Genomic DNA, 22,705 nt, shown 5'->3' on the forward strand with positions numbered 1-22,705 from the left:
AATTATAAAAGCCTTATACAGTATATCGTCGTTGTCGGGTAGAAACCTTGTATGTCCAAAACTTCGTTTTGTATATATCATTTAAAAAATGAACTAAACTAGTGAAAACAGCCGATCTACAAGCACACAACGCCTCGCACCGCTTTTGTGCGTCAGTCTTGTATGATGAAGCAGGGCTTTACTTTGCAAAAAAAAACATACAAATTTGAAACTTGGAGATACAAGGTTTCTGCCCGACAGTGACGATAAAAAAAATCGTTAAAACACATTTTTTCCATTTTTGAAAAAGCTCCAGGGAGCCACTAGGGTGGCGCTAAAGAGCCGCATGTGGCTCTAGAGCCACGGGTTGCTGACCCCCGCCCTATCCCTATAAACTTCTTTGCCTTTTTGGAGCTGTGTGAAGCACAGGCTCCCTATACGTGGCCGTGTGGGTGTGTCTGTGTGTGTGTCTGTGTGTGTGTATGTAGCCTGAACTTCCTAAACTTCGGCACGCCACTAGTCCCACAGTTTTGCCACCACACACTCGCGCCATATGTCAAATCGACCGGCTTACTCGGGAATCATGGGCTATTACTTTTCTAAGAGAAAGGTTCTATAGTTTAATTGATATTAATTTATTAGTGAATTAATTTTCCCCATTGACTTATAATGGGAATCGCAAAAACTCACATTCAATTATTTGTCTCTCGCAAACCATAGGGGCTAGAGTTTCAAGACTTGGAGAGGAGGTTCATAATGATTTCAAGGATTAAATAAAAAAATAATTGTGTCATTTGGCCGCATGGTGGCGCCATAACACCCCACTTTACGTTTTGGCCTGTAACTCTTGAACCGTAGGTCGGAAAATTAAAAATATTTTTTCCCTGGATTCCTTGGGTCATGACGCATCTCCCCATATAGGCCACGCCCATTTGCGCCATGATAGATTTTCCGCCATCTTGAATTTTCTCCAAAACACACTTTTTGCTCCTTTTCCTACATATTTTCTTCAAATGTCACAAAAATCGGTACACATGATCCACACACACACACACACACACACACACACACACACACACACACACACACACACACACACACACAGCTCCACTTCACACTGGTGTGATTTTTTTTTATATTTTGGAAAACATTTTAAAATACTTCAAATAGCCGATCTACATCGGCAGGCGTCATCAACATGTCTGTACACGGACAAATGTATCTGTGGCAAGACTTGTCCATGTCTGTGGCACATTTAGTATTTTGGTTATCATGTGTACATAATCTATCCTAAATATTCAATAATAATAATAATAATAATAATAATAATAAAGCATTTGTTTTAATTATTTTGGATGATGATAAGTGTCAGGATGATTAATATGTTAAATGATAAATAATGTTTGCTAATACTTGTTCCACTGGTATACCTTACATCACACCACTTATGCACTGTCTTTCTCATCATCATATAATACTTGTTCACCATGTAAATTAACACAGGATTGACCCTGGCAGCATATCAATTTTACTGGACTGTTACCTGTTTATTAAGCTGCTACTACTACTACTACTACTACTACTACTACTATCTTTCAACCACAATTTATGAGACGAGATCAGTAGAATGAGTTTGGCAAAAGACAAAAGAATAAAACAATATTTGTTGATGGGTCAACACAGGATTGACCCTGGCAGCATATCAATTTTACTGGACTGTTACCTGTTTATTAAGCTGCTACTACTACTACTACTACTACTACTACTACTATCTTTCAACCACAATATTTCAAAAACAATATTTGTTGATGGGTCAACACAGGATTGACCCTGGCAGCATATCAATTTTACTGGACTGTTACCTGTTTATTAAGCTGCTACTACTACTACTACTACTACTACTACTACTATCTTTCAACCACAATTTATGAGACGAGATCAGTAGAATGAGTTTGGCAAAAGACAAAAGAATAAAACAATATTTGTTGATGGGTCAATGAATTGCAAAAACGATGCCGTGATAGTGAAGAAAGGGAACTTGGAAAGACTCTTTCTGACAAACCACAAATCATTTGACTACTAGAAGGAAGTGAAGCCTTACGTATTTGTGTATCATACATGGAACTGGATGGAGCTCTGTCAAGTATTTGTCTCATCAGCAAGATGGTGAAGAAAGAGAACTTGTGGACAAACCACACATCATTTGACGAGACATTTCCAGCAGACAGAGAACTGAGAAAAAGAAATAAACTAAGGAACTGAAATTTCAACCATTTTGCCAAATATGATACTGTATATATGTTCTTTTGTAAAATTATTGGACAGTTATTTTGTATGTCTGTGACAAAAATAAAATATTTATCAAAATGTCCATCACAAGCGGACATGGTGATGACCCCTGTACATCGGCATGTTGTGAGATCAGCTATTTGAAATATTCAAAAATGTTTTTCAAAATAGTAAAAAAAGGAAAAGACCTCATCTTTAAACCAATGTAGTAAGTTTAACCCTTAAATTCAATTCAATTCAATTCATTATTTCAATGGACTAAACTGTTTTATTTGATGGCCTTCCTGCCCTAGCATTTGGCCTTTGTGCCCTCAAAAAATGTACAATACCAAAGGCCAAGTGGCCTTGCCCCTAAAAAGACGAAATTCTAGGCCTGGTTACTAGTGTTGTACCCTTTCTGAGAGCACCATCCTCCATTTGGGGAATGGCTGAAGCGCAGGAGACCCCCGCTCACAACGCGTCGCATCGCGACGCGTTGTGAGCTTGTAGATCAGCTATTTTCAAAAATTTTTGTACTTTTATTTTTGGTACATTAAGTACTTTTTGATGCCAATACTTTCATACTTTTAAGTACAAAATGTGAGTACTTTTTCCACCGCTGCGTCGCCTCCGATATCTATTCCCACTGCTGCAAACGGAGAGTTTATGTGTCGAAGATGTGAGTGTTATGTGTTATAAGTAGGGCTGTCACGATATGACATTTTACATGACGATTAATTGTCACTCAAATAATTGGCGATTAACGATTTAATTGTGTTTTTGTCGTTGATAATTACATTTCTGTTTGGCTTATAGGCTTTGAAGTTACACATGGCAGATATGACACATAACCTAAATATACAAAGAAATTACTGACATATTTGACAACTTTATACTTAAAAAAGAACATTGATAGTGGAAATAGCCGATCTACAAGCTCACAACGCGTCGCGATGCGACACGTTGTGAGCTTGTAGATCTGCTATTTCCACTATTTTTGACATGGAAACGATTATGACCATTATGAAAAATAATCACGATTATGTCAAATAATCACGATTTAGACGATTATGTAATAATTGTGACAGCCCTAGTGATAAGCGGTTGTTCCTTTGTGGTTGGCAGGCGTTACAGAGTGTGGGGAACCTGGGCCTGCAGCTGGGTCATGGGAAGGAACAGTGGATGGCACCCCTCCACCCCATCATCCTCTGCAGCGTGGCCAAAGTCAAAGACTTTCTGGACAAGCTCATCGACGTGGATCACAACAGTGGTAAGACACATGGATGGAAAGGAAAGGGGAAAGGGAGAATTCTCTGAAAAATGCTTTACAATTTACAATCCATAGCGATTTACAATAAGCAAGGTAATAATACATCAATACAACAACATCAATAAATCAAATGCATAGAAATATCAATCTAGACAAAAATAACGTAGGTAGACCAAGCACCTAGTCAGTAAAAAAGCTAAAGGTCAGATAAAAACCTGAAAATCAAACCTCGGTTCGAAGTGAAGCGGTGAACTTTTATTCTATGTGTTCTAGAGCTATGAACTCTGTGATCTATACATCTATCTATAAATGCGACAAATCTCTGTCTGTCTGCGTGTCTGTCTGTTTGTAATCCGCGTATCTCGAGAACCGTTCGTCCCACCGGCTTCAGATTCGGCACGCGCGTTCCCCGCCGCCGCGCGGAGTGCAGTGCCAGGCCTCGACCCGACCCGACTCGCGTTTTTTTCCGAAACTGGCGCAAAACGTTCGGAATCTCCTTATGCGGAGCTGATTGTTGACATCAGGCTGTTCCGGAGGAAATCGGCGCAAGCGCTGCCTCATTGTGACATCACTTCATAAAAGGCTCTGAGATCACGTACACCACATGAGTCAACAAAAAATGGACACAGGCAAACATATGGTCAAAACGGCTCTTATGACAACAGGTATAATGGGGTTTGCATAGAGTGGGGCATTCATTCCCTATTTCAAATTAGGCACGCGCGTTCCCCGCCATGGGCATAAAATAGATGCAAACAGACAGATACGGATATCTCCATATATGAGCATAAATGGACACAGGCAAACAGATGGTCAAAGATCTCCATATATGGGCATAAAATGGACGCAAAAAGACAGATACAGATATCTCCATATATGGGCATAAATGGACACAGGCAAACAGATGGTCAAAACGGGTCCTATGACAACAGGTATAATGGGGTTTGCATTAAAGGGGGAACCAGCACTGTGTCTGCAACACAGTCGGAGGCACAGACAGATACAGAGATCTCCATAATGGGCATAAAGGGACACAGACAAACAGATACAGAGATCTCCATATATGGGCATGAAATGGATGCAGACAGACAGATACAGATATCTCCATATATGAGCATAAATGGACACAGGCAAACAGATGGTCAATACAGGTCCTACAGAGATCTCCATATATGGGCATAAAATGGACGCAGACAGACAGATAACTCCATGTATGGGCATAAATGGACACAGGCAAACAGATGGTCAAAACGGGTCCTACAGAGATCTCCATATATGGACATAAAATGGACGTAGACAGATAGATATCCCCATATATGGGCATAAATGGACACACGCAAACAGATGGTCAAAACAGATCCTATGACAACAGGTATAATGGGGTTTGCATTAAAGGGCGGGGCATTCATACCCTATATACATTGTTCCCGAGTTGGCCAGGGTTCGGGCGGCCGAGCTTCTAGTTCTTCCAATTCTTAATGAATTAATGATTTTATCTGGAGGGCCAAATTGTCATGTGAAGCTTGACCAATCCTCAAAGTATGGTCTCATTGGACATTTTTAATCATCCAATCATCAGACCGGGACGGACGATACACACATATTCTGGACGTACGGGACAGATAAAACCTGTTCATTCTGGACTGAAATGACCATATATGGACATGAACGGGACACACAAAGCCACTTCTTTGGAAGCGGCCTTCACCGCTTAAAAAAATGCTATCTAGCTTTCATGTATGGTCATTGGGGGTAGGCGGGTGCTACGGTAAGTGCTATGGGCTTAGGTGGAGTCTGAAGAGGTGAGTCTTCAGGCCACGGCGGAAGCTAGTCTGTTGTTCTGAGCGCAGCAGGGAGTTTTTTCCACAGTTTGGGGGCCAAGAGGGCAAATTGTCTAGGACGAATGGATTTATTTATTTTTTTCTCTTTTTTGTCCCCTTATTTTTAAAAGCTTCACCCAGCTGATGTGGGTGATTGATTGGTTTTATTTGGTGACGTTAAAAAAAAAGAGCACTTTACGACATATTCACCGAGGAGGAAAACACAATAAAGCTAAGGGGGGTTGGTGCCTTGCTCATGGACACTTCAACATGAATGCTAGGCAAACTGGGGATGGAACCGGATACAAGTGGTGTAAAGTAACTAAGTATGATTACTTAAAGGACGAATTCACCACTCTTCAACCTATCTTCATATAATTGGTCCTCAAATTGTGCTATTTTATTATGAACATAATAAACCTATAGACCTTTTATATGAAGATAGGTTGAAAAGTACATTTCCCACCTCTGCCGGCTACCCTACTGAGTCGACCCACTGAGCTACAGCCAGCTCATACTGTACATCACCAGACTGAACGCCGACCGTAAAGTTCAGAGGTCACTGCCATAGAGCTTATAGCCTCGGCCTCGCTCACCACCTGTCAGTGTATAATAGCCGGCAGGTGTTAGCATGATTACACTGTCACTCCTGTCATCAGTGGAATATAGTGGAACAGTAGCCCAGTGGTGAAATATTAATAACCAACAAGTGGAGGCAGGGTGAAAAGGTGGTTTCTAGGGATGGGACAATAATCGTTAATATCGTTTATCGTGATAAATAACACTCACAATGATCGTATCGTGGAGATTCAAATTTAACGTGAAATTGTCCTCCGTCAATTCACCTTTTATTTGCCGAGCTGCATATTCAGTACCACTTAAACCCTCCATAATTGAAAAAAAAAAAGAAAACGGACCTGTAAATAACATACTTGATAAAGTGTTTTTTTGCACTCTCTACCAAATCTCTACCCAAAAAAATAGCCGATCTACAAGCTCACAACGCGTCGCAACGCAAGCTTGTAGATCTGCAATTTTTTTGGCAAATGATCCGCCCCAGGATGTTGTGTATATTTTGATTGTCGCATTTTCGTTGGTCACAATAATCGTGACATGAAATGTTCATATCGTCCCAGGGCTGGCAGGGCGTCGGAGCGAGCAGTCGTTTCTGCATGTACGCGCCAGAGCAGTTGTCCTGTTCCTTTCTCACTGTCATGTGTCAGTGAGTCTATTGTTTGAATCATCTCAGCTCTCAGTCTGGAATATCATGTTCCAGTCCAGGGCCGGATCTAGCCTTTAGCACTAGGTGGGGCAGGAAGAAATGATAGGGGGGTCACCTCCTGCCCATGCCGCAAAGCGGTGTGGGCGGAAAGAAAAAACAACCGAAATGCATAGAAAACTAAGCATTTTGGCACACTTTACCTATAACACACAATACAAACAACAGGTCTTACACCTACAGTATCTCTCTCTCTCTCTCTCTCTCTCTCTCTCTCTCTCTCTCTCTCTCTCTCTCTCTCTCTCTCTCTAATATCTTATCAGTTTATCTATCCATCTACCTAGTTGTAGCATAAGCATAACATTTCAAATAGTTTAATATTTTTGAAATTTTAGATTTGTGTATGCCATCATGTTTGGTGGGGCAGACAGGGCATTTAGATCCGGCCCTGTTCCAGTCTCTCCTTGTGCCATGACACCCACGGTTCTCCCTGAAAGGCCAGTTTGACATTTAATGCTCTTCTGGTGGATTTGTCACGCAGGAGTGGGTTGTTTGTTATTCTGGGTCTTCAAAGGTGTCTGTGATCTGATGAGGAATGGTGACTTGAATGATAAAAGTAATGAAATCCATGCGTTGCAATTTAACAGTGCAACAGTCAGTATGCTGTTTGTTTATTCTCATGTTAGCCACTGTTACAGCTCCATCTTGTGTCTACATTGATAAATTGTATGAGATCATATGATTGTGGCACTAAGATTATATACTGTATGTATTTGTACACCATTTTCAAAAGGTCACACTTACTATTAGATAATGATTGATATCACAGCATATTGAATCAAATTATCGCAGCTGTGGAAGGATAATCAGCAACGATTTTGTAACCCATTTTTCACCTGGTGTCAATTATCTAATGTGCGCTACACTCCCTCTGCCGCGCCTGGGGAGACAACGGACTGACCTCATGCTTCCTTCTATGCATGATGAGTCCAAGTTGCTTCTTTTCACCTGACCTGGGGGAGTTTCCCCAGTTGGACGTATAGCGCGTGGAAGGAACATGTTATTCCAACCAGTTATAATCAACAGTTTATAATACAAAAAATGTCCCAACGCATTGCGATGTGATGCATTGTGAGCTTGTAGATCTGCAATTTTCACTTTCATTTTTATAAAAAAAAGCATCAATTATTACGCCAGAGTTAATTGGTTAACTAGGGCTGTCACGATTATGGCACTTTACATGACGATTAATTGTCTCTCAAATAATTGCGATTAATGATTTAATTGTGTATTTGTCGTTGACAATTACATTTCTTTTTGGCTTTTAGGCTTTGAAGTTGCACATGGTAGATATGACACATAACCTAAATATACAAAGAAATTACTCTATTTTACACCTTTATACTTGAAAAAGAACATTGATTGTGGAAATAGCCGATCTACAAGCTTACAACGTGTCGCGATGCGACGCGTTGTGAGCTTGTAGATCTCCTATTTCCCCTATTTTTGACTTTTTCTTTTTAATATAAGAACATTTTTCAACATGGAACACGATTATTTGGGATGATTATGAAAAATAATCACGACTATGTCAAATAATTGCGATTAGACGATTATGTAACAGCCCTATGTAGATCTGCAATTTTCACTTTAATTTTTATGAAAAAAGCATCAATTATGACGCCAGAGTTAATTCTGCATGCATGTCTCTGCCGCAGTGTCTGAAGTTCCTCAGAGAGCTGTGTTCCTGCCTTCAGTCACGGTGAAGGAAGGCTACCTCCACAAACACAAGGCAGAGGGCTCCCAGCTCCTGTGCCGCTTCGCCTTTAAGAAGCGCTACTTCTGGCTGACCAGCGAGACTCTGTCCTACGCAAAGACCCCTGACTGGCAGGTAAGACCACCGTTCTAAGCTGTTGAGAACTGTCTTGTGGTAGGGGCGCTGTTCGTCAACGTCTTTAGGCCAAGGACCCTTTAGTTGAGAGAGAGAGGGATGAAGCAGGGACCCCCACAACATTTTCATAGATTCCATATAGTTTCATCTTTTGACAGCACAATCATCAGTGTATTTTGGATTCATGTCAATTTGTGTTTTCAGATATTTAACCACTTGAACCGTCAATACTTAAAAAACTTGAGCTTTCACTCTGTACTTAGTCTGCTCTTTTTCCCCTCTTTGCCAAAAATAGCCGATCTACATTGTAGATCGGCTATTTTTGGCTAAAGTTCTCTGAATATGGACGCTTGGGTTCAGGTAGTTCATATAAAGGAGGAAAAAAGGAAGGAAAAAAATACAAGATTTGGAGGTTCCCCTGTAGTAACTCTGAGGACCCCCTAGGGGTCCCGGACCCCCTGTTGAAGACCCCTGTGGTAGGGAATAAATGAAAGAGCCGCATGCGGCTCTAGAGCTGCGGGTTGCTGACCCCCGGTCTAAGCCCATACTTACGTACCTCCCCTTTTCCACTGTAAATATCTCCCTTTTCTTTTTTATCTTATTTTCCTTTTTTCTTCTTTCTGAATGCTTTTGTTACTGATGATATCCAATGCAAAGTACTGTGTTCTATCCATCTGTCTTTCAATGTTATATGAGATACATAAAGTGGTTCCTGTGTAAATAAGCCAAAAAGCTTACTAGGATCTCCTTTTAGTTGACCTTGTACTAGTGAGTCATGACATGAAACTGTACGTTTTCATATGCAACCTTCTAATAAATTTTTCAATCAATCAATCAATCAATCAATCCCAATAACCAGTGACACACCTGTCACTCACTTTCAGTACCCCGCCATGTGAGCGGTCACCGCTGGTCTGTAACACAACTCAGATGCCTTGGCTCGCCCTCTAGTGATTATGCAGATTAGCACCAAGTCATGGTAATCAGAATATATCGTCGTTGTCGGGTGAAAACCTTGTATGTCCAAAACCGTTCGTTTTGCACTACTTTTGTGCGACGGCCTTGTATGATGAAGCAGGGCTTTACTTTGCGAAAGAACAGACAAATTTGAAACTTGGAGATACGAGGTTTCTACCCGACAACGACGATATGACACCCAGTAGTTACGTACATAACACACGTAGCTACAACCAGTTGTCACACTGCTGGTGAGTTTCTCCATCCAACCCAACATTTAGGACTTGATTCTTTTGGCCTAGTTTTGGTAAACAAATTCGGCTGGTCAAATAGTGGCCAGTGTCTTCAGGTATCCCTGGCCATCACAAAGTTATTTCTTAAAAATAAAATGACTTGACTGTCTGTTATGTAAACTCAAGATGGACACGCAAACAAAAGATGAGTCATCCATTATTACTGAGTAATATGTGATTATGATTATGTACTGGCTGGTGTGTGTGCGCGTGTGTGTGAGACTGTGTGTGTGTGTGTGTGTGTGTGTGTGTGTGTGTGTGTGTGTGTGTGTGTGTCTGTGTGTGTGTGTGTGTGTGTGTGTGTGTGTGTGTGTGCGTGCGCGTGTGCGTGTGTGTGTGTGTGTGTGTGTGCATGCGTGTGAGTGTGCGTTCTTGCATATGTGTGTGTGTGCGTGTCGGCTGTCTTGGGGGGAGACTCTTCAAATAGATTTTGAGTCATCATCTAGCCATTGCAAGGAAACATTGTAATGATCCTTAACACAGTCTAATTAATTTGTTTACATTTATTTGTTTCCCTCCTTGAAAGAACATCATTAGGGGAGAAGATATTACCATGTGGTTGCATGGCCAATCCAGGCCCGGATCTACCATATTGGCACTTTGGGCACGTGCCCAGGGGCCCCTGGGCATTGGGGGGCCCTCCACGATGGTAAAAAATAAAAAATAATACAAATAAAAAATAAAATGGTGGTTAGAAAAAGAAATGAAAAATCCCCCATTTTGTTGTTATTTAATCCGAATGAAATAAATGATGTCCACCACCCCCTGAAAACAAAAAAGGAGTCAAAATGTAGTGTTTTATTGTTGAGAATGCTGCTGGAAAGTGCTGATTGTGTGTTAAGCCTATAAAGCCAACTATACAATGTACAATATTTCATTAAAGTCAAGTCAACTGATTCAGCCGGGCCGTGCTGTGTCAACTGCAGCTGCAAATGTTATATAGGACTTATACTGCTGTGCTGCCTCGGGGCGACTGATTTTCCCCCTTGGGATAATAAAGGTATCTATCTATCTATTTATCCTATATGCCTACAAATGCGGACAAAACATTTTGTGCGCACTCAGGGAGCCCTTGGAGCTTCAGTGCCCAGGGGCACACTGGCACAAATAGCAGATATACAAGCTCACAGCGAGCTTGTAGATCTGCTATTTTTGAAAAAACGTGAAAATTAGAATTTTTACCCGATTCTATAAGTGTCTTTTGAATCCTTCTAAGACTTTTTGAAAACCCTATGTTTCTGTGTCAGCAATCTGACCAGCCATCGTCAAAAGGTCCTTTTCACTTAAATGGAGCTCAGTTAGTCTTGAGAGACTACTATGTCAGTGGTTCTCAAACCTTTTCATGTGAAGGACCCCCAAAATGATATTTATTTGGCCACGGACCCCCATCTCAAAATATTTCGTTCCAGGGACTCCCCAGAAGCAAAATTTGAGTTACAAACGTTCGCTTTGAAAATACATATGTTCAAAGATTTGCACTCATTTTCACGACTTTTTCAAAAATAGCAGATCTACAAGCTCGCAGCGCGGCACTCGGTGCCGCGCTGTGAGCTTGTATATCTGCTATTTTTCACTGGTTAAAGCATTCAATAATTCTAGGCCTAATCCAGTCCTGGGCCCATCCTTCTCTCTATGAGCCTGTCCTTCCTTTGTGTGACTGGCATAAAGGCTAGCTTCATTGAAGGCCGTGGATATTCCTACTAACATTGCAAATCAGACGGCAGACAATATCCTGGTCAGATCCTCCATCCTCAGTGAGGCGGGGCCCCCTGTGGAAGTGGCTGATTTACACTTTAAAGTAGCCTTATTCTGCCACGCGGCTATCAATAACCAACCATGCCTCCTCTCCCTCTCTATCTGCACACTAGAATCCTCAGTGTTCATTTAACCCATTTAAAAAAGTGTTCCCGGCCTAAGGGGTAAAAGCACAAAAATGTCTTCCTGGCCATAATGGGTTTTAACTCATAGATTGTTCCTCAAACCTATGCTTTTGCAAAATCATTGCACATCGTTATAGCCGCTCCATTGATTTGCCCTGGGCACATAGTAAACAAAAATTGTCCAAACTTCGTCTTTAAACCTGCTAATGCACTCGAAATCTGCTGTGTTATTGCTCAGTGTTTACAGTGTTCTCTTGACCCACTGATTGGTAATGCGGTGTGTGTGTGTGTGTGTGTGTGTGTGTGCGTGCGTGCGTGTGTCTTGAATGGTTGCAGGTGCGCTCCTCCATGCCCATTCAGTGCGTGTGCGCGGTGGAGAGGGTGGATGAGAACGCCTTTCAGCAGCAGAACGTGATGCAGGTCGTCACCCTGGACAACGACGGGCAGCTGCACACCATGTACATCCAATGCAAGGTAGCCTTCCATATACAAACTTTATTTGGCTTTACTCATCACCCGTTTGTCGTACAAACTTGTGGGTGGTGTCAATTGACTTGATTAAGACTCCTTCACCTTAATTGGTTTAACTTAGCCCCACCCCCTCCTCTGATTGGCCCACACTTTATTTGGCTTTACTCATTAACTGTTTGTCGTACACACTCGTGGGTGGTGTCAATTAACTTCATTAACAGTCCTTCAACTTAATTGGTTTAACTTAGCCCCGCCCCCTCCTCTGATTGGCCCAAACTTTATTTGGCTTTACTCATTAACTGTTTGTCGTACACACTCGTGGGTGGTGTCAATTAACTTCATTAACAGTCCTTCAACTTAATTGGTTTAACTTAGCCCCGCCCCCTCCTCTGATTGGCCCAAACTTTATTTGTCTTTACTCATCAACCGTTTGTCGTACAAACTTGTGAGTGGAACCAATGCCACTTACAGGCCTCTTTGTGTATACTGTGACCTGACGGTCGCTTATCTCCCGATTAGGGAGTCTTACTAGTATATACACACCGTCAGGGACGTGCAGAACATTTTAGAGAGGCAGGGGCTGAAATTTCTAAAAGGGCCTTTTGGTGAACTTATTGCAAATAGCAGACCTCCAAGCTCACAACACGTCGCAGCGCGGCGCGTTGTACTCAATACGCGTCGGTACTCGATACCACACTGAACTAAGCATAATTAAGTGAACACTGGAGATGTGGTTTACGGCATGTATTTCTACACAGAGAGGGCAATTCTTTCAACATAAGATGCTGCATTCATGTTCAAGAGAGTTTGGACAAGGCAATTCTTTTCAATGCTGCCTTCAGGTATGGCATGGAAAGGGTGCATTTGCATTTCTTTCACCGGAAAAATACCGCAGTCATGGTCTGGAGAGGGCACTCTTTACAGACGGGTGAAAGGGCAGGGGCTCAAGTTTACAGTTTACAGTTTAGGCATTTAGCAGACGCTCTCAAGCCCCCTTTGATGTCTATGTGTGCACGTGCCTGCACGCTGTGTCTGGCCCGCACAGATATATATTTGGAGCGGCTGTGGCCGAGGGGGTAAGGAGGGGAATTGGAAGGGGTGCTGGTGCGACCCTTGGCTTACCCAGTTTATGTGTTGAAGTGTTCCTGAATTCGACTCATCCGATTGGACACAAGGGGGAAAAACAGCATCTGCGTGGGGCATCTGCTCTGTGCGCTCATCTGAGCAGCCCTCTGCAGGATGAATGCTGAAAAGCCTTCCCCTCCCCCAGTGACCATTAAAATCGTCCTTTGGCTTCATGTATTTATTTATTATATTATATATACTATACACAGTGTACAGTATACTACTATATGCATGCTGTTTTGTCACAGAGATCTCACTTCACCTTGTTTTCCCGATGAAGTTTCAGACATATTCAAAATGGGTTGGGATTCTTCATCACCTCTGTTTTTAACATTCTTTTAAGTACAATATTTATACATTTATACCAAGAAGTATTCCCTGCAGGCGTGAATACATGTCCAAAATCACACCTAGTGTGAAGTGAACGGTTCTATTTATACGTTAATTTATTTCTTTTTTTTTTGGCTAAGATATACATTTTATAGTTTAATTTGTATAAATTCATTCGTGAAAAAATTTTAAAATTCAATGACTTGATTAAAAATGTTACTTTTCCCAAATATGGATGGAGATGACTGACATCATAGATGCCTGGCATCATAGACCACATGAGACTGACACAGTGTGTCCATATATGGGCGTTCAGACATCATGATACCTTGATATCGTGACGTCATCCTTTTCCCCCTATCTGAGCTGGCTGTGGTTGCCAATCAGAGAGTGAGATCATAATATCAAGGCATTCCCCCCATCTGATTGGCTCCCCATTAGAGTCAACGGCAACCACACTTGCCATTTCCAATTGCATCTTTCTAGTTAGTGTGGTTGCCTATAGGGCAACACATTATAGTGCTAGTCTAGATCAGGGGTTTTCAAAGTGGGTGACGGGGCACCCTGGGGTGCCGCAAGATAATTTGATGATATATGGAATTTATTTGGACACTATTTAATATTTTGTGTCATTTTAAACTTGAAGTACAAAGTTATTTTCAGTCAGTTCTAACCAAAATGGCTATTATCTCATCGTCACTCTCGGGCAGAAACCTCGTATTTCCAATTAAGTTTCAAATTTGTACGTCTTTTGGTAAAGCAAAGCAAAAGCAAAGCAAAAAATCATACAAGACTGTCGCACAAGACTAGAGAAAACAGCCGATCTACAAGCACACAAGTAGATCTGCTATTTTTGGCTAAAGTTCTCAGAATATGGACACTAGGGTACTTCAAATGGTTAATATAAACTAGACCAGGTCAACCTGGTTGTGCCAGACCCCCTGTCTGTCATCATCATTTATGACATCATGCCTTTTGTAGGCATGTCATCATCATGTCATCATCATATATACCCTTTATATAGAAAACCCGGACAGACAGACCGACATTTGCTTATGTAGGCCTACCCATTTCATGGGTCTGGCAAAAAGGAGAAAAAAAGTTTCTATCACACAAAGATTTGGAGGACCCCCTGTAGTAACTCTGAGGACCCCCTAGGGGTCCCGGACCCCCTGTTGAAGACCCCTGTTCTAGCCCATTGTTCATAGTATTCGGGATACACAATCTGATGTCATCAGTGATGTCATTGATTCTGAGTGTGAGTGTAGTTGAGTTCAATGGGGGAGCGGTGCTATTGGAGGAGTCCAGTGATGTCACTGCTTCTGACTGGTGTAGTGTAGTTGAGTTCTAAGGGGAAGTGGTGGTGCAAGTTTGAGGATCGGTCGAGCTTCACATGACGTTGAGGCAACCACACTTGCAATTTCCAATCGTATCTTTTAGTTATATCTGCTGGTCTTTACGTCACACGGTCATACTCCAATCAAAGCTCTCACTCAGTAGGGAAGGCTCCTTTAAATACGGCTTGCTTTGTCTACCTATATGCTTGGTTTCCGAAGCCTCAGACACTCGCTGCTAGCTAACCGTACATATGGGGTCATCGGTACCATCTGGGGGGATTAATTCTCATAGTGATTTTTGGGAAGGTATACACCCCTAGTACTAGTAAAAATGTGATAGCCTTGCAGTGGAGGTAGCTTTTTGTGTGTTATCACTCCTTTTATAACCACATGCCAAAACACAGTTTTCAAAATCCGAATGGAACATTCTACTTCAAACTGATGGTTATCTCTTAATATTGACCCTATCTCTTTGAAAAATGGTTGGGATAAAGCTCAGACTATATATTCTTCACTAATGTTGTTAACATTTGCATATCTATAATTGTTTTTTATTACAGGCAGTGACAACATAGTGACTATAATTATGACATAATCCTCTGTGAACCATGGCTCCACATTATTTGGTCATCGGTACCATCTGGGGGGAACGATTCTCATAGTGATTTTTGGGAAGGTATACATCCCTAGTATTAGGAAAAATTTGATAGCCTTGCATCTGTAGTAGCTTTCTGTGTGTTATCACTCCATTTATAACAACATGCAAAAAAAAAATCAAAATCCGAATGGAACATTCTACTTCAAACTGATGGTTGTTCTCTCTTATTATTCATCATATCTCTTTGAAAAATGGTTGGGATAACGTTCAGACTATATATATATTGTCCAGTAAGGTGGTTAAAATTTGCATATCTAGAATTGTTCTTTATTACAGGCAGTGACATATAGTGACTAATTATGACGCCAGGGCCCCAAATTTGGGGTCATCGGTACCATCTGGGAGGGAATGATTCTCATGTTGACTTTTGGGAAGGTATACATCCCTAGGACTAGGACATATGTGAGAGCCTTGCATCTGGGGTAGCTTTCTGTGTGTTATCACTTCATCTATAATCACATGCCAAAACACAGTTTTCAAAATCCAAATTAATCATTCTACTTCAAACCGATGATTCTCCCTTAGTATTGATGCTCTGTCTTTGAAAAATGGCAAGGATAAAGCTCAGACTATATATTTTTCATAAAAGTTGTTAAAAGTAGCATCTCTAGAAATGGTATCTATTACAGGCAGTGACAACATACTGTACTGTAGTGTAGTGACTACATTACATAAGATGTACTTTTGTTTTCATGAAAGATGTAACACAAAGGGTTCCTTAAACCATGTTTACATACATATATTCTAAGGAAATGTATTGTGAAATTCATTAAACAAAATATAGTGCAAGTGTGTAAGAGAATATCCAAAATGCTCACTATTTGATCCACTTGTCCTAGTATAGAAATCCTGGGTACTCTAATTTCTTGGTTTTCATATGTGTAGAATCCATACCTCACATGTTAAAGGTCAGGTCAAGGTAACATTTGACCTCTGGGAGAACAACAAATAGAAACAACTTGATGAATATTCATCTTTCACTTAACAAATAGAATGAAACAACTTGATGAATATTCATCTTTCACTTAATAAAGTGTTTGTGAAAACTGTCACTAACATGACACAGAACTGGCATTAATAATAATAATAATAATAGTAACATTATATAATAACATGGCAATATGTATCTTTTGCAACTACATCTGTATTCTCCAACTCATAATCAGGATCAGAAAGTCCACCCACGACATCCTCCTGGCCTTCAACCTCCTGACTGGCACACAGTAAGGATGTAAGGATGAGGTTCCAGAGGTGGCTGCATCAGGGTCATAGGAATTAAGTCTTTGTGATGTCTGCCTCATCATGACTAAATGCAGTAGCCTATCTATCACCAGCACTGAAGGTGTCCACCATGCTCAACAGCTTCTGCTCTGTTCTTGCTCTTCAGGATGACATCTTATGTTGGGGACATTTACCAATAATGGGATTGAAGAGATGAGGGCAGTGATCTTTCTGTGTGTGGATACACACCAATATTTTACAACCAAGACACACCAGAGCTTAGACTCCCTACTACTGTTACTGCACATTTTGGGTAGGCATCAGTCAACTCTACCCTCATGCGTCATGACAGCATCATTCCTGCTCTTTATGGCAGTCTGCTCCCCAGACTGGTGAGCAGAGACAGTGATCCAGAATCCATTATGGTGCTGACAGACAAGTTCTAGCTTAGCCTCTATGGCATGGAGACCATGCATCTCAGCAGGCACTGGGTGAGATATCAAGCATATTGCACATGGCCAGCACGGAAGAAGCACTTCATCATGTGTGTCATGAGAGAAAAGGTGACAACCTATTGACATGGTGTCTCCCTGCATGTTCAAACTGGTGAATGGGAAGTATACAGTAGGAAGAATTAAGTTGTCTACCCAAAGTCAGCCAGTCGGATGCACAGTGTCCAGGTAGACTGCTGCTATATCTGTTCAAATGTCTTTGGTCTAGTTGATACAAACCACTTCAGAGTGCAGCTGATACACTCAAGACTATTACCACTGAACTTGCCTGTCAGCCCTCCATATGCAAACACATGCATTTCCAGCGCTGAACTTTGCAACAGTATTGCAATGCAGCTGAGGAATGACTGTATAACATGTCAATTGTGAGGTGAACACTCTACATGTCAACCAGTGACCATAGCTGCTGCCTTCTTGGACACCTGGATAAGGAGTGATAAGATGTGAGAGACCTTAACCTGACCTTTAGCACATAGGCCTAAGAGTGAATGGCAATTGAATACGGTATATAACTATAATCTACACCTATGCCCCCCAGGTACCCATATGAATCACCATAAGTTCACAGATTCCCTCACACAACTGAAATACGATTTGTTATTTTTAACAAAATGTTGTACAATCATTGGATCATTGCAATACAATGGATTTGGCAATAAATAATTAACTGATGGTAATTTCACTGATTCAGCCACATTCATTGAACCCTAAAACCTTGGGTTAGATAACCAATACCACCTTTCTATAGGTTGAACAGTATCATAACGCTATTTAAGCTCCAGGCAGCCATCTTGGACGCCATCTTGAAAATGATGGCTTTATAAGACATATAAATTCCTACATCTTTAGTGTGTTCAATCTTAAGCATGCCTAGAGGTACCAGAACTAGTTGAAAAACCTTTTATATAGGGGGGTTAAGTAGTATGTTTTCGTAAATTGACCCAAGTAATTTTCGCCTAGTGTTATAAAATAAAAAGCATGATAGCACCCATAAAGCTACCTCTGGTGCAAGGCTATCACATATTTTCTAACTCTAGACATGTATACCATGACAAAAATCACTATGAGCATTAATCCCCTCAGTTGGTACCGACCAACCCCAGTGGCTTACGGTCTATATGTCCTACTTTGTCATTCTAAGTATCTCTTACAAAAGATGCAAAAATAGCCGATCTACAAGCTCAAAACGCATCGCACTGCGATGCGTTTTGAGCTTGTAGATCGGCTATTTTTGCTTCTTTTGAATTGGAATCCGTAATAATTTTTTGTTCTTTTTTTAATTGGAATCCTGAAATGTAACATTTTGATTTAATTTTATACGCATTTAGATATATACTAATGTTAACTTTATGAACCTAAATACAAAAATAAATACATTTTAATACTACTATACTAGTCATTAAGCTACTAATATAGACTGACGGAATTAAAGCAGGTCATGGTTGTAATTGGAACAGCTGATATCAATAATATATCAGTATTCTGGTATTAACCAGTGGGCCGCATTAAGTGAAGGTGAGGGCCGCATGTGGCTCCCGGGCCGCCAGTTGCCCATGTAGGGTGTAGGGGGTAGGGGCAGGGAGGTGACTGGCCGTTCATGTGAAGGTCAGCCCGGCCTCGTTGTACACCTTGAAGACCTTCTCGATGGCATTGACGTAGGCGGCCGTCCGCAGGTCCAGGCCCAGGTTGTACTTGCTGGCCGTGCTCATGATTTGCCTGGCAGACCTCTCCATGGTGTAGGCCAGTCCGGAGTGGACAATGTCCTTTTCAGAAGCACCGGCGAACCTGGCCTGGAAATCAGCGGTGGGGACGACGGGAATGGGTCCTCCCTGCTTGCCAAACCTCTCCAAGCTCTCCTGCACAGACTTGAGGAGGTGGTAGTAGGAGTCCCTCTCGTACTTGAAGGTGAGTCGTCCGTAGCTGACGTGGTTCAGGTTCTTCAGCCACTCGAAGTAGGACACGGTGACCCCGCCGGCGTTCAGGTACATGTCAGGGATGACCATGACATTGTTCTCCAGGAAGATCTTGTCAGCGCTCGGAGTGGTGGGACCGTTGGCACCTTCAGCGATGATCTTGGCCTTGACCCTGGGTGCGTTGTCTCGTCTGAGCTGCTTCTCTCCGGCGGCAGGGATCAGGATGTGACAGTCGGCCTCCAGGATGCTGCCCTCGTAGGGCTTGGCTCCCGGGAAGCCCACGATGGTCCCATGTTGCAGTTTGTAGTCCTCCAGCTGCTTGGGGTCGATGCCCTCTGGGTTGTAGATGTTGCCGTCTATCTCGCCCACGCCCACACACTTGGCCCCGAACCTGTGGAGGTACCTCATGGAATGGAGGCCCACGTTACCGAAGCCCTGAATGACGAAGGTCTTGTCCTGGAGGCCAGGGTTGAGGCCCACCATGCTCATGTACGAAGCCTCGTTGATAAAGTTCTCGATGCCGTGGTACACTCCGCGGCCCGTGGCGGAGGTACGGCCGCGGATGCCGCCCTGGCTGATGGGCTTCCCTGTCACACAGGCGTGGGCATTGATGTCTGTGTGCGCGATGGTGTTGGCGTATGTGTCGGCGATCCAGGACATCTCCCTCTCTCCCGTGCCCATATCAGGAGCCGGGACGTCGATGCCGGGCCCAATGAATCCCTTCTTGGCCAGCTCAATAGTGAACCTCCTTGTGATCTTCTCCAGCTCATTATCAGAGTAATTCCTGGGGTCGATCTTGACTCCGGCTTTGGCCCCTCCAAACGGCACATCAACAACGGCACATTTGTAGGTCATCAGAGATGCCAGGGCTTTCACCTCGTCCACAGACACGTCTGCGCTGTAACGGATGCCCCCCTTGCAGGGCGTCCTGTGCTGGCTGTGCTGCGCCCGGTACGCCTCGATCACCTCATACTCACCGTTGTCCCTCTTGATGGGGAAGTGGACGCCCAGGACGTGATTGCACGGCTTGATGATGCGCAGGATGCCGCGCACGCGCTTCCTCTTCTCCTCGACCGACTCCCGGGTGCGCAGGCCCTCCACCAGCTGGTCCTCCACGATGGCGGCCCCCCGGTCGAAGAAGCCCTCCACCATGCGGAAGAAGTTGGGGTTGTCGACGTTTCCCGCCGCCGCCACGCCGTAGCGACGCACCCGCATCAGAGAGGCGGACGCCCCCGGGAGGAGAGCGGAGTCTGCGGCCGAGGCCAGCGCTGCGCTCCCCGCCGCGGAGCGGGTGAGCAGCTCCCCGAAATAACGATACATGGTTTAAGAAGAGGGAGGCTGATACTGTTGAAAGCAACTGAATAAATGGCAAACAAAGGGATGACAACAGGAGTTAAGAATGGGGGATATATAAAAGAGAATGAGCGACACAGCAGCTCTTCACTGTGTCTCGTCCTCTGGGCTGACTGAGTCTTATGAGTTCATTTCATTAAGCGTCCTGCTAAAATTGGCTAATTTGGAATGAGGCATGTATGGAATAATAGATGATGTCACTGTTGTGATGTCGCAGTGATGTAATTGCTATCCTCAATGGTGATTGGACGTACAACAAACATTGAGTCATTTGTTTCAGAATCTAGACCAGATGTAATCCACGTTTCACAGCCTACATCTGCCCACTAACCAGTCACAATGCGTCCTGCGACCAGACAACAAACTGTTTGTGAAAGGATGTAAGCCATATCAAGGCCTGATGTATTTATTTATCTGAGTTAATGTCATTAAGCGTCCTGCTAAATTTGGCTAATTTGGGATAAATCTGGCCATTTGTGTCGGAATGGCCAGATCTAGGCCAGATGTAGGCCACGCTTCAGAGCCGGGACAGAGGCCGGATACTTTTTTTACACCTTTTAGTGTGAAATGAGGGGTACTATTTATACGATTTAATTTCATCAAGTGTCCCACTAGCCAATCACAACGTGTCCTGCAAAGCTTAATTGGCCAATAGGACCCTGGTGTAAAACAAACTTTGTAACAGACATTTTTTAACACGTTTTCCCCGGGTTTTCGGACAGACAACAAACTTTGAGCTGTTTGTGCCAGGATGTAGGCCAGAAATTGAACGCTGCACTTCAATTTACTTAAGCATTTACCGGTACATCTTTCAATGCGTTTCCCCATTGGGCTCTGACCGGACAAAGCCAGATGTAGGAGCTATAGCTCCTGTTCCAGGAGCACTGCTCAAAAATGATTCTCCATAATGTTACATTGATGACATGGATTTATAGACATCCCCCAGAACCAAATGAGAGACATTGTTGTGATTTATATTTGGAGTAGCAATATATATTTATGACTAATTATCACTAACCTTTGGAACATGCATTTATCACAATTATTATTATTATTATTTTTCAATCTAACTTCAATGACGGCTACAGATCTGGTCTAGACTAGAGAGTATATCACTTTGTTTATAGGGGCTGCAGTGACATGCTTGTCTTTGTAGAATGTGAATGAGCTGAACCAGTGGCTGTCAGCCATCAGGAAGGCCAGCATCGATAATGAACGGATGCTGCCCTCCTTCCACCCCGGGGCTCATCGCAGTGGCAAATGGACCTGCTGCCTGCAGGCGGACCGCACTGGTAAGGCTGGGGAAGAATATATATACACCAGTAACTCAACTGGACATAGGAGTTGACACTGATGGCTCAAGTGAACATTTCGTCGTTGTCGGGTGAAAACCTTGTATGTCCAAAACCGTTCGTTTTGCATTCATCATTTTAAAAACGATTTAAACTAGTGAAAACAGACGATCTACAAGCACACAACGCCTCGCACCGCGAGGCGTCATGTGCTTGTAGATCGTCTGTTTTCACTAGTCTTGTGCGACAGTCTTTTTATTATGAAGCAGGGCTTTACTTTATGAAAAAAACATATACATTTGAAACTTGGATATACAAGGTTTCTGCCCGACAACGATGATTTGACAGTTGCAATGATGAAGTCCAGCTCCAACAGCAAAAGCTGATGTAAGCTACTGTACTGTAGGCTTGTGGCAAACTTTTATGAGATCCTGATATTTGTGCACTGTAACCTGACCTTGACATGATCATTTGACCATGTGTCCTTTATGTGGCTTTATGTTCAGCTATGATTAGTTAATTTTAGATGTGTTATTTGTTGCAAATAGTTTTACCTGTATTGCAGCACTTTGAGATTTTTGAAGCGGTGAAAGCCGCTTCCAAGGAGTGGCTTTGTGTGTCCCGTTCATGTCCATATATGGTCATTCCAGTCCAGAATGAACAGGTTTTATCTGTCCCGTACATCCAGAATATGTGTGTAACGTCCGTCCCGGTCTGATGATTGGATGATTAAACCCAAGCTTCACATGACAATTCGTCCCTCCAGATAAAATCATTCATTCATTCAGAATTGGAAGAATGTATAGATCACAGAGTTCATAGCTCTAGAACACATAGAATAAAAGTTCACCGCTTCACTTCGAACCGAGGTTTGATTTTTGTAAAATGTAGAGTGCAATATAAATAAAATGCATTA

General features: G+C 42.6%; 2 protein-coding genes across 3 annotated transcripts in view; one reads left to right on the top strand and one right to left on the bottom strand.

Moving 5' to 3' along the window:
- The window catches only part of rasal1 (RAS protein activator like 1), a 72,493-nt gene that overhangs the window by 41,962 nt on the left and 7,826 nt on the right, over positions 1-22,705 (top strand). Inside the window, exons 15-19 of one of the 2 annotated variants that reach the window (XM_080739432.1) lie at positions 3,373-3,517; positions 8,275-8,447; positions 10,224-10,346; positions 11,914-12,051; positions 21,654-21,789. In XM_080739432.1, coding sequence (XP_080595558.1) covers positions 3,373-3,517; positions 8,275-8,447; positions 10,224-10,346; positions 11,914-12,051; positions 21,654-21,789 — 715 coding nt within the window. The remainder of the gene's footprint in view (positions 1-3,372; positions 3,518-8,274; positions 8,448-10,223; positions 10,347-11,913; positions 12,052-21,653; positions 21,790-22,705) is intronic. The other variant, XM_080739433.1, reaches the window with a different exon arrangement.
- LOC308296245 (glutamate dehydrogenase, mitochondrial-like) lies at positions 18,811-20,464 on the bottom strand (the record flags this gene model as incomplete). The annotated part of the gene is made up of 1 exon (XM_080739434.1): positions 18,811-20,464. The coding sequence occupies one exon, from the start codon at positions 20,462-20,464 to the stop codon at positions 18,827-18,829; it is 1,638 nt and encodes a 545-aa protein (XP_080595560.1). The 3' UTR covers positions 18,811-18,826.

Source organism: Nannobrachium achirus, assembly GCF_963921795.1.
Source record: "Nannobrachium achirus genome assembly, chromosome: 12".
NCBI lineage: Eukaryota > Metazoa > Chordata > Actinopteri > Myctophiformes > Myctophidae > Nannobrachium > Nannobrachium achirus.